Source organism: Cynoglossus semilaevis, chromosome 19, assembly GCF_000523025.1.
Source record: "Cynoglossus semilaevis isolate Cse_v1.0 chromosome 19, Cse_v1.0, whole genome shotgun sequence".
NCBI classification, from domain to species: Eukaryota; Metazoa; Chordata; class Actinopteri; order Pleuronectiformes; family Cynoglossidae; genus Cynoglossus; species Cynoglossus semilaevis.
The window spans coordinates 11,625,873-11,644,858 of record NC_024325.1 but is presented as its reverse complement, the minus strand read 5'-3'; the positions used below and the strand labels follow the sequence as shown (position 1 = coordinate 11,644,858).

The 18,986-nt window shown below is 39.5% G+C and overlaps 2 protein-coding genes across 3 annotated transcripts; one reads left to right on the top strand and one right to left on the bottom strand.

The window, feature by feature from the left end:
- Positions 1–1,710: 1,710 nt before the first annotated feature.
- Positions 1,711–13,307, bottom strand: LOC103395315 (gap junction delta-2 protein-like). 2 transcript variants are annotated; one of them, XM_017041581.2, is made up of 3 exons: positions 11,714–13,307; positions 10,633–10,689; positions 1,711–4,196 (listed from the first exon to the last, which is right to left on the bottom strand). In XM_017041581.2, the coding sequence occupies exons 1-3, from the start codon at positions 11,782–11,784 to the stop codon at positions 3,335–3,337; spliced, it is 990 nt and encodes a 329-aa protein (XP_016897070.1). In that variant the 5' UTR covers positions 11,785–13,307; the 3' UTR covers positions 1,711–3,334. The 2 variants fall into 2 exon arrangements, with proteins under 2 accessions (XP_016897070.1, XP_008331200.1); XM_008332978.3 differs by lacking the exon at positions 10,633–10,689 and having other exon boundaries at positions 11,714–13,305.
- Positions 13,308–14,895: 1,588 nt separating this feature from the next.
- LOC103395316 (ras-related protein Rab-6A) lies at positions 14,896–18,907 on the top strand. The gene is made up of 8 exons (XM_008332979.3): positions 14,896–15,204; positions 15,671–15,729; positions 15,804–15,857; positions 16,622–16,727; positions 16,810–16,921; positions 17,058–17,151; positions 17,438–17,504; positions 17,800–18,907. Exons 1-8 carry the CDS (start codon positions 15,135–15,137, stop codon positions 17,862–17,864), a joined length of 627 nt encoding a protein of 208 aa, XP_008331201.1. The 5' UTR covers positions 14,896–15,134; the 3' UTR covers positions 17,865–18,907.
- Positions 18,908–18,986: the final 79 nt, after the last annotated feature.

The following is an 18,986-nucleotide window of genomic DNA, read 5'->3' as shown; positions in this document are numbered from 1 at the left end:
AGAGCTGAGTGTACGGACAATGTAATGCTTTTCACAGTGTACAGTGTGTTACAGCTGTGAATTTTGTTTCATGGGTTTGTTAGTCTGGTAAGGCATGATTATGGCTACATGAGTTATCTAGGACATACCGACTTGTTATACTACATTTCTGCATAATGTTGATGGTTTCTACAGACAGAGTTATCTGGATGTGGACTGACCAGTGTAAAGTGTGTTATGAATTGCAAGCACGGGATGAAATATTACAGTAAGGCATTGCGACTGAGGTGTTAGGTGTGGTCACTAGATGGAACCCTTGCTCATTATACGTCCTGTAAGTTCATGTACGTCAAAGAGTGACGTCGTTACGTCATTGTTGTTTGTACGAGTTGTAATAAATTGAGGCAGACGGTCATGTATGTTCAGTCCGGTCACATGATGGTTTGAACCTGCCATTTTACTTCAATAAATATACCAAGCGAGGCTAAAAGACAAGCCACGCTTTGCGCATAGACCCCCGCGCAAGATTTGGGAGCGTCGTCCTGCTTAACGCCTGATATGCACACATATGTACACATTCATTCCGCCATATTTACACAAGAAAAAAAATCAGGTTGCATTATTATCCGCTGTATACTTTGACCATATTCTACATAAAAGCAGAACAAATTGCTCTGCTCATGTTTTTTCTCCTCAAGGTGACAGCTTCATGTTGTGTGAGTGAGTGTGTGTGGGTAAAATGACGCACAGACACAGAGAATGTAGGAGGGAGATCTTCGGAGGCGTTCCTTCCTGCACCGCTGATTCAGCAGCCTGCTGTCACTCGACGATCAGCGTCGCTGCCGTTTGCGCACGAGCGAAATGTGGGCGCCATCTTGGACAGCTAAAAAACGGCAACTGCACTTGGACAAACTTTACAAAGATGTTACAGGCTGTACGCATGCGCGAGACCGAAGCGAATTAGAGGAGCAATTTTTATACCTGTTAATACGTTTATTTGTACTATATTAATACTAGGGTCGCTCTCTCTCTCTCTCTCTAAATGTATATAATCACTAAAATAATACATTTTATATGCTTTTATATTTTATTGAAATATGTATATTGTTTATACAGTACATATACATAACTAATATAAGTTATATACCATAGTTATAGTTATATAATATAATAACATAGTTATATTATATAATATATATATAATGAAAGCAGAGGAACATCTCATTTCCACAGTGATTGTTTAACTTTTTTTATCTCCACTAAATCCAATAAATATAATATTGACTTTTACAGGATGTAAAATGATCAATTATCTTGGCTTTGGTATAAAAGATCAACCTCAATATTAAGTGATGTCCATATTCATCATTCATTAATGTACTCCTTCACGGTTGAGTGGGAGTTGGAGCCAGTCCCAGAAGCCGTCGGGCGAGAGTAGAGTACACCCTGGACAGTTCATCAGTGAATGGCAGGGATACAAAGAGACAAACAGGCATTCATACGTCCATACCTTATGTCACTTTAAATGTTTGCATTGTTATTAGTTATTAGTAACATTTTAGTTTACAATAAATTAATAATTATTTATTTATTAACTGCAACTAATTAAAAGCGTTATAATACTTGGTCAACAAATACACTAGAATGCTTTTCTGGAGGATTTGCTGGTATTAGTGCATCTAAGTATTACTGCGCAATTGACTCTGGTGTTAAGAAAATTCACCCTTGCCGTGGTTTTTCAACATGTGGTTTTATTAACTCCACTTTCTGGAAGAGATTGAAAATAAAATGTTTGATGAAGTTTCATAGCTTTCACTCTGTCCTTGTCTGTTGTTTTCCGTTCCGTTTCCAGTGCTGCATCAGTCTTAGGTCCATCCTAATGTTCTCATTGGTTCAAAAACTCTTGATGATGTCCCTAGTCCCAAGCCAGTACTGATCAACATCCCCTGATTTATCTCTATATACATTTAGTGCCAGTGAGCAAAATATTTTGTTAACACAGCACAGCCATAATTGTTAATGGCATAATAATTTATTCACATATTATGGTCACATATAGTTCCATATAGTTAAATACTTTTATTGGGTTATTATTACTGTTATTATTGCACCAGTAATGGAACCTTATAGAACTCCACCTCTGAATTTTCCCACAAGGGGCTCTATTCTCTTAAGGTTTATTTCCATGCATGCTAAGTGTTACATTTTACAGGAGCACAATGCAAATAAATAAAAATCTCCTCTTAATACAATTCCTACTTTACTATTCTATTATTGTTATCATTTGAGTAACATGCTTTCGTCAAAGTCCGGTGGGCAACGACCTTCAGTAACACATGTCCATCAGATGGTGAAGGGTTAACAAAAGGTTCATTGATAATACATATGGTTAAAGCTGAAAATCCAGAATTTTCACCCGATTCCTGTCCCCGCCATCCACGTGAAGCCTGTCCACAGTACACAGAGAAAAGGCTACATATACCTACTATGTTTAATTTATATACAGTTACTTTAAACATAAAACTGGTACCAAATCTTTGTTTGGTACCAGTGAAATATTTTTTTTAACTATAACACTCTTCTGATAACACAAAATTGAAAATTCTTAATTAAATTTAATTTCAACTCTTAATTCTGCTTAACAAGCCAGAGTGGAAACACGAGCCGGCACTTTCATGAGGAGCACGGCTCTCAGGTAGTGCATGACATCATCGTGACAACAACCCGGCTTTTTCATTTCAAGTAAACCTTAATGTCAGTCTGTATTCTAACTAGCACTTACTGCTACATACAATGTGAAGGAAAGTGTCAATAAGATTCAGACTTGTTTGTCAACATTTTTTTTTTGTTGCTGTAGACATTATGCATTAACAAAGTAAACTGGTCTACCAAGTGCCTTAACTTAAAGAGAAATGGCATTATCTTTTTCTAAGGAGCTCATTCTTCTTTGTGTCAAATTCCTAAATTGCTTTTTTCCTAATCACATGCATATGCATGCATATGCTTAAGCTCTTGCATATGTAAACCAGGACATTATTACCAGCCCATAGTTGAGTAAAATAATAATAATAATAAATAATAATTCAGCCACAGATCAAATCTTTGCTCGGTGTCTCTTCTGCAAATGCATAATTTCGCCCTTAGGCAGAGCCCAGCTCTCCGGCATGTCAGCTCGAAGGGCAGTCTTTGTTCAAGCAACAGCGTTGTTACTTCATGCGTCATTTTCACTTGAGAGTGAAATATGTCTTTGCGGTGTCATACTCTTTTGTTTGCTAATCATTGGACGTCCTGGGTCAGGTAAAATCTCTCCTCCAAACAAAGGATGTTCTCAGGGAACCACACAGTAAAGGTTCTGTCAGACGTAGGCTGACTCACTAGACTGGGTCCTGCCCAGGTTGGGAGCCTGTGACAGGTGCGAAACATCCTTCTTACGCACTTCACAAATGGACTTCCTTCGAGCTTGCACCCCCCTCATGGCTGTTTTGATCTTTCTCCAGCCGAGGTGGTTGAGCTCGGCGAGGTTTAGCACCACACATATGCCACTTACTGCAAACATAAAGACCAGAAAGACTGTCTTTTCTGTGGGACGAGACACGTAACATTCCACTTCCTTCACGCACGGGTAGCGATCGCACTCAAACATTCCTGGCACGTTAAAACCGTAGAGGAAGTACTGGCCCGCCAAGAAGCCAATCTCTAGTGCGTTGCGGAACACAACCTGGATTACGTAGAAACGCGAGATACCTTCTTGTCGCCGCACTTTTGCACTTTTGTGTGTCGGTGGGAGTCCTCGAGGTCCATTTGGAATCTCCTTGACCTCCAGGCAGTCGTGATCCTCCTTACTTTCAGAGTGAACAAGGATGCCGTTAATGTTGCGCGCTTGAAGCTTGCGACCGTGATGGTCATGATGTCTACTGTGGTGACCGTGGCCTCCGTGGTCCGTGTGGGAATGGAGGAGGGAATAACTTCGGTCACGAGCCTTTGCAGACTGGTGGACTGAATATGTAATGAAGCACAGGCTCGGGGTGCAGACCAGGATGATCTGGAAGACCCAGTAGCGAATGTGCGAAATTGGGAAGGCCTTGTCATAGCAGGCCTGGTTGCAGCCAGGCTGCATGGTGTTGCAGATGAACATGATTTGCTCATCCTCATACACCTTCTCGCCTACTATGCCTACAATTAGTATACGGAAAATCACCACCACAGTCAGCAAGATCCTGTAGTCAGACAGAAAGAGAAGACAGAGGGGGGTGTAGGTAGAAGGAAAGAAAGAAAGAAAAACAGAAAGACAAAAAGAAAAAAGAAAGAAAAAGGTGTGTAGATTAAAATAGGAAGAATGAAAGAAAGAAGGAAAAAAGGAGCATAGATTGGAAAAAAGGAAGAAAGAAAGAAAGATAGAAAGAAAGAAAGAAAGAAGTAAAAACACAATAGAAAACAAGTTAGAGACTGGCACACAAATATTCAGACCATGATCAGAAGCACAGGCGTTACACAATAATAAAGAGTTTTTAATTCTAAATGGTACTAGGTAAAGTACACAAATTAGTGTGAAAAAAGAGTGAAAATGTGACATGACACACACTTCATATTTTAAACCATATTAACCCCATGAATGACCTCAACCTTGTGTTCATGTTGCTGCATTTCCTCCTCGTTCCCAGCAGCAGCAGCGTTGAGTCATTTCCCAGGATGTAATTCTAACAACCAAGGCGGTCACTTTAAAATACAAATAATAATAATAGCACAAAAACATTTGCTCTGTGTGGACATTAATCTTAGACGTCAATTTGCTCAACTGAAACCTGCTCTTGCCACATGCTTCAGGACGGAAAAAACTGCACCAAGCTGTGAAAGGTAGGTGCAAGACCTGTGAAGGTAACAGCACATTGAGGATAAGGCTGAAAATAGAGCAGAAGGATGCTGCAGGACGAATTCTGCTTCCACTCCCACTGCAGGTCTGGGTGTGTGCGTGTGTGTGTGTAAGACAGACACAAGGACACAGAGACAGAGGACAGAGCCAGCTGTGTATTTAGCATACATGTATAGGCTTCTGTGCTCAGAGCAGCTGCTAACGTAGCTGAGGATGCTACAGTAGCACACATTTAGTATGAGTCGCTCTTGACAGGATATCAAGGACGGACATCGTGACGGGTGGATTTAACTGTAGATCAGTTAAGGTCACGTTAACGTCTCTGATCAATCTCCATTGTCTTTTGATAGCATTGAATTTTGGGATTGGTGAAGGACTCTACGTGCTGTTCATTCTAACATTGTTAATATACTGTATATATATGTATGTATACATATATATACATATTACTGATCTCAAGTATAGAATGCGGGTGTGTTTTTTTTGAAAGCCAGGCTGAGTGTGAGTATAATTGATCAGTGTTTTTTATTTTTTTCCTGTGTCAGGATGAACCAGCAAATTCACTGTCTCTGTACAATGATAATAGAGACATTAAAAAAATTAAAAACTTGGTGATAGATAGATTTAGACATAACTGGATAATGAACTTTACCAAGTTAGCCATGTTTATGTTGTGTTTAACCGACCATTTTGAGGCCACAGCTGTGTTTGTGTGTGTGTGTGTGTGTGTGTGTGTTCATGTGGCTAACACAATACTGCATGCATGACCAACAACACAGAGGCTCATCTCCCCTTTGCTTAACACTAGACATGTTTACTCTTATAGATAATTGTACGTATTTTCAATCTAGTTTAGTGGAGCTGATCCACAGCTGACACTGCCGTTATTATTACACTTGTTATTTATTGTTACATTTTGTTTTACGTTTCACTACTTTTCTACTACTGTTTTTTGCTTGTCTTATCTGTACAGTAATTAACAGTAATTAGAATGTAATGTTTATAACCTGTTCCTCCTCCTCTCTCTTTACCACTTCCCTTCCCTTGCTGTAGCTAGCATTAAAAAAAGAAAAAAAAAGTGGGAGGATCAGTGTTTAGCGAGATTGTCATATTTTACACCTACTACTGTTTTTTTTTTTTTTTTTATTGTATTAGCACACAAGTGAATTTCTCAGCATGATTCTTCCACCATCTTACCTCAGCTTCAGGAAGACCTGACACTGCAATCTCTTTGTAGGAGTTCAATAACCATACAAACCTAAATTGAGCTTTTATGTAGATGTCATTTCTAAAATGTTATACTGTTTTTCTTAAAAAAAAAGAAGAAATAAAAGTCCTTAAATGACTTCAAAATTCCACAGTTATTAATTGTCGTATCTGCAGGCGAACATGTGTACGCTGGTGCATGTGTAGGTGTGCACTGAACTGCTGAATCCCAGGATCATCAGCACGGGGCGGATAGCTGCATCAGCAGAAAGCAGTGGACGACGGTTATGTGCAAACATCAGTGTTTAGGCACTGCAGTGAAACAAACCAATAGTGTGTGTCAGTGCAATTTTGGTGGGATGCTGTGAAGGTCCTTAATCTGTAGATTAATACACAAATAGATTCAGTAGGTGATGGAAAGCACGTCAGTCCTGGACAGACTGAAAAATGCACGAAAAGGAAAAAATAACGAGCAAACATTTACATGTGAGTTTTGTTTGAAAACGTAAAAAAAAAACATTTTTAATCCTAAAGCTGACTGCTATCCTATCCACACTTTGAATAATAAACCCAAGGAATTTCATTTCATGTGACTCAACATCCTTGACTCCTTGTAACTGCTAGTGTTCTTTTCAATTATGCAGATTTTCACAGGTTTTTCCTCTGGTGACCTTCACTTCTCTACTCTCCCAACGCCCAACGCCTTTTACAGTCTCCCTCTCTACTCTCAGACTATCCATCACCACTGCAAACAATCAGTGGTGATACTTAAAGCGTCCCTGATTCTGTCACTCCATCTGGAAATGTACATGTACTGTACAGCCCTCACATGCTTCTCGGCTTCTCCCAACTTTCTTACAAAGTACCACATTGCTTCCTACTACACTATATACTTTCTCAAGCTCAACCAAGCATACCACTCTGTTTGCTGGATCATAAGAGACAATATAAAAGACATATGCCACTGTGGACATAAACATGTTTGCAAAGTCCCTGCTCTGGTTAATGTATGTTCACCCACAGGGCAGTGGTGGAAATGTAGCTAGTGTCAGTCACAGACCCCCAGCACAAAGGCTTAAAATGGTCCGACTGTGTCTGGTAGATGTATCAGACATGACGGAGATGGGAAGGAAAATATTTTGTGTATTCAGGACACCAGATGAAAAGAAGTAAGGCAAAAGGCATAGGGAGTTATTTTTATCTGTCTTACATGTCATGAAACAGGTTTTAAAAAAATAATAAATTCTGGGGTGAGCTAGATAAGGTGGGGGGAAGTGTGCTGTGAACAGGCTGACTGAGCAGCCAGGAAAAAAGCTCCAAAACATGGTAAAGAAGCAGCTCTGTTACATGTACACAGGAAGAAAGGAGTAGAATTTAAAGGACGTGTTGTCAAATGCAACAAAGACCATGAAAAAATGCTGGGTAGTTTTGGTGTAAAGGAGAAAGGAAGGTGTATTTCGAGAGGGAACGCTGGCAATACATGAGAGAGTTAGGAGTGGCAGAAAAGTATGTGAGTGTTAACTGTGACCTGGATGTCCCAGATGTAATGTGTGGTTTGGACATGTGCTCGGTAGAGATAGTATAAAGAGATTGGCTACATATATATATTTACACAGTAATAATGGCTGCCACCAATGCTGGTACAACTGGCTCCACCTGTGAACCTAAAGATTGACCTTTCCTTGATCTGCAGATGTATGTTTTACTGTACCTGCCTGTTTTAATCTCTTTTTGCTACGATATGATCAAGTCTGTTTGGCTTGATGTCACAATTTCCAGAGACAGGACAGATTTTTACGGGGAAACGACTATTATTAGCACATTTTGTCACCGTGCATTGAAAGAATGTGACCCACATTTAAAGCTGAGCTGTCTTGTCTTTGAGAAACAGTATTATTTTTTTTAATGGATAACCTTATAATGTGCGTCTCTTGACCTTGTTAGAAAAAGAGAAACTACAGAAATGAACTGAAAAAAAGAGGAGAGGAATTCTACGTAAAAGATTGTTGTATATATTATTATTATTATTATTATATATTATTATATATATTATTCCAATGTCACAACAGCTTTTTTAGATTTACATAAAGCAACACTGTGTCTGCTAAACCAGAGATAAAAATAAACTGCATCATTTCAAATTAACAGGCACACCCTGTCTCTGGCCATTTCTTCCTATTCTTCCTGTTCCTAATATTTCTTTTAAAATCAATTGTCCGATTCATGATTTTTTAATGAAAATATCGTCTTACATTAAACTTCTGACAGAACAAATAAGGTTGAGGACTTCTGCTCTGAAGAAGAAACTTATTACATATTAGTAATTGGTTAATAATAACAGAAACTAATAATCAATTCTAAAAAAAAGAAATAGCTTGATTTGAGCGTATCAGTAAACAATGTTATGAGTGCTAACTGTGTAAGTTTTGTCAAAAATAGGGGGAAAAGCGTGTTGGGTTTTTTTGAGGTGAGTCTGTTTGAATCAGACACCGTCTGTGGGGAACCAAGAACTCAGGTGGTGTCAGGTCATATCTTCCAGACAACATCTGTTAGTGATCAAGGATCTGTGAGGCTTCACATTTCCTGTGTGTGTATATATAGTAAAACTGGTTGGTCTGGGAATGTTTCATTTCATGTATAATTAAGTTTTAATCTCAGGGGTTATCCATACACACAGACAAAGCGTTAACCTCTGCGATATCAGGCTAATGGAATTATACAATAATGATGATAATTAATAATCCAAGGGAACCGTATTATTCTGCCACTTGTACTAAGTCAGAGGCACAGAAGTAACCCGCAAGTTGTTTCTTTTAAGGTTCAAAAGAAAGAAAACCTACGCCGTAGCATCGTAGCATGTCCGTCTGTGTTTTGCCAATGCTCTGCGTTTGTTGATATACAGAGTTTTCTGTCGATTGGTCTATGCGTTGTGAATGGTTAACTTAACAGCCACAACTGAAGGACTGCTGGATTGGACCTGGATGACAAGTGTTTTAGGTGGGACTATGTCCTTGTGTTTTGTTTTTTTTAAAAAAGGAAATTTAAAATTCAAAGAGAATAATCGCATGCAATCGTTTCGTAAGATTTGGATGCAGGGGAGATTTTTCAGCCACGAGCAAACTTCATTGATCTGTTCCTTGGAAGTAAATATTTGGAAGTGCAAGCACACACATGCAAACTCTAGGAGAACACACTACACATAGGCTGAACATTCTATTTGTGATGTAGTTGCGCGGTAGCTGCAAGCTCTGAGCACACCCTTCAAAGTGCAGACTTTGATGGTGCATAACATTGAACCACTACGTACATTAATGGTGGTGATGGTGACACCTAACAACATCCAACAAATTCATTGGGTGCAGTTAGGATGGCCACAGACTTGAACCTTTCAACCCATGGAGGTCAGTGCAACAATTTTGACTCCAAACATAATTTTGGGAGGAGTAGGTCAATTAATGAATGGATTAATTAATTCATTAAGGAGGCACCTTTGCAGCACCGGATTGTGCCAGTGGTGAACAATTCTCCAACTTGCAGGTTAAATCCAAAACCATCAGAAAGATCACTTCAATAATAATTGTCACTGATTTCCTGACCATGCAGACACATGCTTAGGATTGGGAGTCAAGTCTTCTTTGTTTTCTTTTTTTCTTTTTTGGATTTCTTATAGCACGTAATATACTTAAAATCTTGACTGCAAGTAAGGAAGTAAACATAAAGCCCACCGCTTAATTTACATCATTTCTCTGACCATATGTTCTACAAAGAGCGACTTACTACCATGCTAAAATAAACTGAAATACGGTCTGTAATCTAAAACATAAAATATTTAAATTATCCTGCCCAGAGACTATCCAACAACAATTCCGTTTGGCTCAGGTCGCATTGACAGACGAAATAAAAGGAAGAACATCACTGGCGAGCGGCTAATGTTACAGTAAATCCCCCTGGGTAAAGTACACAGCCTTGTAGGACAAACAGTCTGAAGGAAGCCAAAACAGGAAGGGATCAATTACACAGCAACTACTCAGTACAATAGAACACAGGTGTGTGCGTCATTTTTTCCTCTTATATGACAACATTTGACTAGTTGTGTAAACAATTAAACATCTGATCCATGTTCTAAAGAAGGAACACGTTTGGGTTTTTTTTTACTCGTATCATATGAAGGATGATCCACGAATGCACTGTTCACATCTTTAAATGTGTTTATATGAGGAACTCTTTCATGTTCAGTCAGTGAAGTGCATGATCAACAAACAGCCCAAACTAAGAACATTACATAATCAGAGCAGTCATTATGACTTTGAAAAGAGATAGCCGACAAATTGAGAGTTGCTTCTGTGCCTCTGAGGAACGGTAGGTATCTTAAGTCAGTGAGTGATTTAAAAGTAAAGTAACTTTTTTTGGTTTGTACAAAATTTAGCTGCCTGGACAGGAATTGAAAGTTGCATATTACACTTGGTGACCACAAGGGGGCGGAAAGACTCTGGAATAAGCACACAACAAAAAGTTGACAGCTTATGAAGGTAATGTGGCTAACGTATTAGCAAACAGTTGCTACTGTTGATACTTACATATCCAGCAGAAACAGAGCAACACGGACATCTCTTTCGTCTCCTTTTTCTGGCCACCTGTTGAATGTAATCCCAATATTCACTGCCATTTAGCCCCTGTCTGACCTCGCCAATCACCACAAAGTAAATGCACTATTTCGGGTGACATGTGTGTCTCAATCTTCGCTTCTTCAGCCCCTTGTTCCTTACCTCTCTGTCTTTGTCTTTTTTAAACACACACTCACACACACACACACCAAACACACAATACAAAACACACATAGTACAAAACTGTTGGAACATTGAGGTCACATGCCTGGCGTTTTCAACAACCGGTGATTCGAAATAATGAGCACAGTAGACTAGACCAATTTTTTTTTTACCTTGTTTTGCTTCACAAGTTTTTATCCATGGGTTAATATCTGCAAATTCTATCGTTTACAACAACGTGGAGCCCATTTGTTTTTTTAACATGGGCTTTAGAGATCACTGAGTTTTCACTGGTGCAATTAAAACATGTAATGATATTGTTAGAATTTGTAACTTAGAGACCCCCGTTAACTTAGATCAGGTGCTGGACTCTTTTAACAAGTTGTCAGTTTTATAGTAACCTATAAACCACTTTTCTGTGAAACAACCCAAAAGACCTCTACATGTTTACATGCATAACATATACTCTACATACCTCAATACTCAATACCTAGTACAGCGTTCCTTTCACAATAGCTTTACTCTGATCAATTGGACTGTTGTAGTCGTCTCCGTTGTTAACCACTGTCCAATAATATCAAAGCTGTAGAGTTCATTAGAGAGACCAGAGAGAGTACAGGTTTTATTTTTTATTTTCATCTTAGATCCCATTTGCCAGTTCACCATTATCCCATCTACTCCTCTCACTTCCATGTACCTCGTCTCCTCTTCCCTTCTATTGGTCAATGGCCAAGACTAACCTATCTACTGTGTACTTGAGATAATGGCAATCGGCAAAGGAACCGCTGAGCTGACAACACTGTCCATTTAACCCACCACATTAAAACACACTTTACTATAACTAGAGAAACATGGAAATCAACACTGACACACAAATCCACGAGTGCCTTACCTTCCAATCATGGTAGAATGCTGCTGGACCGCTGCCTCCAGCAGCCTCTCCAAAATGGTCCATTCTCCCATGGTGATGGAGAGGTGACAGAGCTCTCAGAAAAACAGCACTGAAGAAGCCACTTCCTTTGTCTCTACCTACTTCTGCCTTTTCCTTCCAGCCAGCAGCCGTGTTCTTAGGAGAACCCAGCAGCCAGCTGAAGCAAACCAGCGCCGCCCTCCACCCTGTCGAACAGCGGTTCCCTCTTGACCTCTACACGATGATGTGGCCACTCATCATCCTGCATCCTTGCCTTTGTGAATAAGTGAGTGAGTGGGTGAGATGGTTGCGCTGCTCTTGGTGGTTGTGGGCAGAGGGGAAGAGCTAATTACCTCCCCCTCCTCTTGTACCTCGTGTCTCCCCCTCCTCTTCTGCAGTGATGCTTGTCCTCTCCTCGCTGCACCACTCTGTACTGCGTTACAGCATATGCTATAGCTCACTGCATGACAGCCATGATCACCCTTTTGCCTAATCTCGCCTGCTTGCACTTTTCTCCACCCTCCTCTTTTGTTGCACTTGCCCTCTACGTTACCCCCAGGCACTACTTGCACTCACCTGCACTGCACCTGCTGTCACTGCTGCTCCGTGCTCCTTCTTGCATTTTTGCATAGAATTTCTACCTTTGCTACACCCCAGCTACTTTGACATAAACCCCCTATGCATATAACTGATCCCTCCTTCAGCCGATTCATAAACAGCTGCAGCCAGACGCGCTCTTTCACCCGGTGGCAGCTCAATTATATCCTTCCTCACTTCATACCGAGAACTGGAGATGCACACCAGCGTACAACACAGCTTCTACCTGCTGAAGAACCTCAAACATCTCTAACGCACCAATAAAGGCCGGCCTTCACACACAATCAGAGCTGCACACAAACACACCACCAGCCCCCCTGTAATAAATCAGCGTCCTGCGGCTGCTTCCACTGAGGCTGAACCAAAGCAGCGTGTTGCAGACCTGCTGTCCCGTGTTGTCCCTCTGGCTTATTGTCAGCATAGTCCAAAGCCTCAAATCATTGCTGCAGCATACCACCAGGATGAAGGATTGTGCGGTGAAGATTTTTTTCTGGGTTTCATCACCTTGCAGCCCTCCCTCCTCCTCTGTCTTCTCGCTTTCTGCCTCTCTCTCCTCCGGCTCTCCTTCAACCTTCACTCTCTACATCCTTTCCTGCTCATGGTTGTACGGAGATCCTAGTCCTGTGAACAACCATTGCTCAGTGCTCTCTCACCACCCAGCCCTTGTTCTTCCTCGTAGCCTCACTCCATCTCTGTCTACGTTAGCAGGCAACAACCCCCCTTTTCCTCCTCGTAGCGCTCTCTTATACTCCTCCTCCCTCATCCCTTCTCTGATAAATGCGCCTGGAAACAGCAGGCATGATGTGCTTCACCTATTCCAGGGGAGAGGAGTCCCACTACAGTGCAGATCTGTTCTGTTCTGTTCTGGTGGGTTTTTCTCCTCTGCAGTGTTTCGTTCAGTCTGGAGACTCTGCAGTCATCTCCTCTTTAGCTTTACTCTTTATTGGTGTCTTACTATTTCACATGCATCAGACCCCCACCACCCTCCCGCCCTCCACCCTACACCCTTTTGTTTTTCCTTCCCTTTATTTACTGTACTGTATTGTTAATGACTACAAATAAACCCAAACATCACTGTTGGAATCTTTGATGTTTTCACTACACACCTTACTGCTTTGTACCTTATGCGGTCCATTTTCGCACATAATGCCTTAAACTCCTCCCCACCCCCTCCTCTCTCTGGGGAGATCAATGCTGTGCTGTACTTTGGTGTGACATTGAAAGCAGTATTGCTTAAATCTATATTGCATAGGAATAAAAGAGAACCAAATAGAAAGGACCAGTTTATGTGCTCCTTCTTCTGTTATGTAGTTTGGCTACATCACTAAAAAAATTAAAGGATATGTTTAAGAATTAACTGTTCTAAAAAATATATATATATTTAAGGGGGAGGTGACAATGAAAAGGGATGTTAAAGCCTGATATACATAATCTATAATTGAAATCACTAAAATGTATGAAGACAATATAAACGTCTTCAAAAATGAAAAAAACAAAACAGAAACCTTTTAAATGAATGAATAAGGGTTAATGCACAATGTTGAGAAATTCAGAAATTAAAACACTAAGAGCATAATATAATATTTACTAGTGTTACGTTATGCAATTACATGAGCGTGCACAGAACCCAAAGTTGAGAACCAGACTCTGATTGTGGCTTTAGGGTTTGTTAAGCCCGACCATGAACACAAAGCCTGGGTATGGTGAGCCTCCTTTGCTGCATAGGCCCCAGGTCGTGCAAATGTTCAGCTGTAGGTGAAGGCTAGGCATGAAGCTGATGACAACAAGGAACTGGCAGCAGGTTAAGGCATAGGGAAACACTAATTCAACTAAACTGTCCACAACTTTTTTGTTTTATTTGCTTAGCCATGATAATGTTACTCTAAATATTCAGTGGAACCAGAGAAAATTAGTAGAAGATAAATGCATCTTGGTAAAACAAAGGCGGTTTAAAGTTCATTAAAAAACAAGCAGTGATTAATCAGAGTGTGTCGGTTAGAGTGGGAACTTTGAATGAGAGCATGACGTCTGTTAAAGGACAAGAAGATATTTTGTGCATTTAGGACTCCAGATGGAAAGGAAGCAAAGCCAAGACAATTAGTGTTGGTTTCATGCTGTTCTACAAGCTGTCTCATATCGATAGTAAGAGGACTGGAGTGTTTGGTGGTTTATGTGTAAATACAGATGCACCAGTCGACCAGCCAGCGATTGGAATCGGGTGGTTTTCATAACACTTTTTTGCAGCCAACAATTTTGCACATGCAAAATGCGTGTGTGAGAGCACAGAAGAGGGAGCTCACACTGACAAAAATAATCTATAATCTAATCTATCTTGATGTTTTTAATGCAACAATAGTTTCAGATAAAGCCTCTTTTAGGTGTTTGGTGCATTCCTATTCGTATTGTTATTCTTATTCTTGTTCTTGTTGTTGTTTTATTTAAAATGCCACTGGGAGCATCAAAGCGTTGGTGTATCTTTCAAGTAAACAAGTACAGTATATATTTTTAAATAACGCCTGCAATGAACATTCCAGAACAGTGGGTGGCGTTACACGCAAAGTAAGGAGGAAGAGGTTACAAGCGCTACCGGAGCGCAGACATGTCAAGCAAGTACTTTTGCTAATAGTGTTGTACATAAGAGTTATCCAAATTTAAATATTCGCTTACCGTTGTAAACCTCGACAGCTTCCATTTGGTGGAATAAACGCCAGTAAACCTCACGGGACGAGGATACGTGTTATCTTCATCATTCGACCAACTTGTCGGCTCGAAGTGTCGAAGCCGCAAAAAGTAACTCCATATTGTTATGTCTTCGGTCGGAGACTTCGGAAACCCTTTGAGGAAATTCAAACTGGTTTTTCTCGGGGAACAGAGTGGTGAGTCTGAAGCTTTAGTAATTAATTACAATTAGCACTTAATACTAAGTTAGGCGTCATAAAATAATCAGTATAATGTGGGTTTGGCACAGTGTAGGAACTGCCTACATTGCAGTTATGTAATTATAATGAATTCAGGATAACGACAGCTATGTCTTCGGAAATGTTTTTGTCTCTTTCTGTGTCTTTCTGTGTGTCTGTCTACAAATGATATCATCAAGCTGCTGCCATGACATTTACTGTGACACTGGCCATAGTTAGGGTTGTGCAATATCTCAACCTTTTTACAATCTGCCGTGCGCAGATTGTAAGGGAATTAATACTTTTGCTTTACTACTTTTCAAGGCACTGTATATAAAATGTTTATTATATTTTATATTATTGTTATATATTATTGCTGCAGGTTTGTTGATTTCTGCACACAAACACATTGTTGACACAATATTGTTTCTTTTGCATTTTACAGTGGGGAAAACATCCCTGATAACCAGGTTTATGTATGACAGCTTTGACAACACCTACCAGGTATGGTGAGATCCTTCACCCATTATCATAAAAGCTGTTCAGTTTAAATTAACCTGTTTGTCATTCATTTTTAGGCCACAATAGGAATAGATTTCCTTTCAAAAACGATGTATCTTGAGGACAGAACGGTAAGTTTAACTATTCACGTTCCCTCTAATGACGTTAAATCAGTAAATATTCCTACATAATTGCAAGCATTTGATTTTGAGCATGTGCTGAAATCTAACACAATGTCTTTGTCCATGTCTTTGTTTCTTCTTGTATATTTTAAAGAAATCTATTATGCTCTTTCTCTAAAAGGCATGCTGCTTTCCTAGTGTGAGCTATGAAGAACCTCCCTAAAACATCTTCTGTTTGTTTTTTTATTTAACTCATTCTCAACTAATTTCATTCATTTTAATTGGGGCTGCTAGACTTGGAAAAGAAAATCATGAACACCATCATTTTGGTTAATGTCTAACTACTGATTACTTATTGACCCTGGAAACATCTTGCATTTATTGGATTAAAATTACCTTTCTGTTCAACTTTCCCCTTAAGAAACAAAAGTAAACACAATAAATACTAAATAAAATACTAAATAAAAAAATACATTTATGACATGAAATACAAATAGGACAGAAAAGAAAGATCAAGAAATAATGATTATTGATCGAACATGTGCCGTTTCTTTCCAAGGGCCCAGACTGCATGCTTTTTTGTGTGCTTGTAACCAGCGTGTCTTTATCTCTGTTTTTCCATTTGTGTGGCTTGATTGTGTGATTTTTATATTTGCTTTTTGTCATCATAATGTACATGTTCTTTTTGTTTTGTTTTGTTTTGTTTGCATCCTTTCTATTTTTTCCCTTTACTTCTTTTTCTCTTTGTCCTCTTTTGAATTCCTTTCCTGCAGATCAGATTGCAACTATGGGACACAGCAGGACAAGAGCGTTTCCGTAGTCTCATCCCAAGTTACATCAGAGACTCAGCTGCCGCTGTTGTCGTGTATGACATTACAAGTAGGTAGACGTGAGCCACTACGGTATCTGTCCTGTGCTGCGATGTTGACTGAACACTGAATGTCTGCTGTTCTCCTTCCAGATGTCAATTCTTTTCAGCAAACCACAAAATGGATTGATGATGTGAGGACAGAGAGAGGGGGTGATGTCATTATTATGTTGGTCGGAAACAAGACTGACCTTGCAGACAAAAGGTCAGGTGTTTTTCTCATTTATTTGCAGTTTCTGTCCTTCGTAAAAACATGAGTGGATTCTGAGTCTTTTTCTCTGCTGTCAGTGAGTACTTAAGCTGTGCTTTCATTTGTGCTTTTACCCATTTATCTAATACAGGCAAGTGTCTATTGAAGAGGGTGAGCGGAAAGCCAAAGAACTCAACGTTATGTTTATCGAGACTAGTGCGAAAGCAGGATACAACGTAAAGCAGGTAAACGTGTGTGTGTGTGTGTGTGTGTGTGTGAGAGAGAGAGAGCATGTTTGAGTGTGAGAGGGAGAGTGCCTTGTTCTCCTGTTGATGTTGGCCTTTGAGCTCACGCCCCTCCAATGTCATTCATAAAAAGATTTCACTTAAGAATCCTTAGTTGCAAATTGTAATTTACAATTTGAACTTGGCAATGATGTGTGCATAAAAAGAGAAAAAGAGCTGACAGGGAGCTCCGCGGCCTGTAAATATTAGAAAATCAGTATTCATGCGTCGTCTTTCTCTCCTGCAGCTTTTTCGTCGTGTGGCAGCTGCCCTCCCTGGCATGGATACCACACAGGACAAGAGTAAAGAGGACAGTATCCTTTTCTTTCAATATTTGTGTCCATATAGTCCCGTATTGGAAATGGATTTATTGCCACATTTTCTGACCAGTCACAAATCAATTACAATTGAAAACCACTGCATGCAAGTCACAGATTTAAGTATCAAATAATATATATATATATATATATATATATATGTTATTATTATTATTATAAAGTTTATTATAAAGTGTTTGTGCACAGCAGTTTTATGCAAGGAGTATTCTGGGTGTAAATGGATACGTACATATATATGTCTGTGATATTCCTTGACTCTTAAACTTTGCAGTGATCGACATTAAGATAGAGAAAACACTGGATCAACCTATCACTGAAGGAGGCTGCTCCTGCTAATGGCACCTGCTGGTTCCGTCTCTGCCTCCTAACCACACAGATAACCCATTGACACAATACTACATGTTTCATCCTCACTATCAACTCCAGCCGTCGTGAATATGTCTGGACCAAACTGTGTTATTACAAATACAAAGTCACATGTTTAAATGAGAGAAAATCCACTGCTGCCTTGTTTCCCAAAATGCATGTGGTGGCACAACATCAAGACAAGCTCCCATCATTTAAATGATTGTCTTCAGTCACACAGCTGGTCCACTGGTATGGTGTTGCGTTTAGTCCAAGGACTATGTTAATTACAGTTTTTAAAAACCTTGATAGTAGTGTGTTAGGCATGATTAGTCTATAAGTCTACATTAAGTATTTCCTGTGTGACTGTAGGACTTAAATTGTAGAGTTTTCATTGTATTTTGAGTTGGGATTGTCTTTGTTTTACCCAGGTTTATGGGGAAGTGTTGGGACATGGCAATAATAAACCTAAGGATGTAGGTCCAGTGAAACAGGTGAAAGAGATAAAATATGTAATAGTTCACAGAATCTGGATGGTTGATCATTTCTCTATAGAATTATCAGTGAGCCTTCAAACAGATGTTCAACAGGTGTCACTTTCTACATTTTTACATTTTACTGAGAGATTGTTGTAAAGTTTTCTATTCAAAAACAGATGAATCACTGCCCACTTGATTGTTAAAGATTTGCTGTCTTTGTTTTTTCATATAGATTTTGTCTTTTCTTGGTGATTAGTCATATTTAATCCCCAATGGTGATATTTATTATGTTGGTTTAATTCCTTTATCTTTGCTTTGTTAATATGTTCACTTGTCCTAATGTCCAACAGTACTAATACAACATACGTTCAACTGGAACAACTACATGGAGGTCTGCTGCTCTATAATGAATGGCAGTTTGGCCTTTCTGCTAATAATGTGCAATTTGTGAGTACTTATGGAAAAGAGTGTCAATTGTATAGGATGGTATAATTGTCTTGACTGATTTTGTCAGATACGGTTTTAAATAAAGATACTTTTCACCTTCTGGTCTAATTATTGTGCCTTAATTGTTACTATACATATACTGATACAATTTCAATTACCGCGAGAGTGATCACCAGACGAAGCTCTC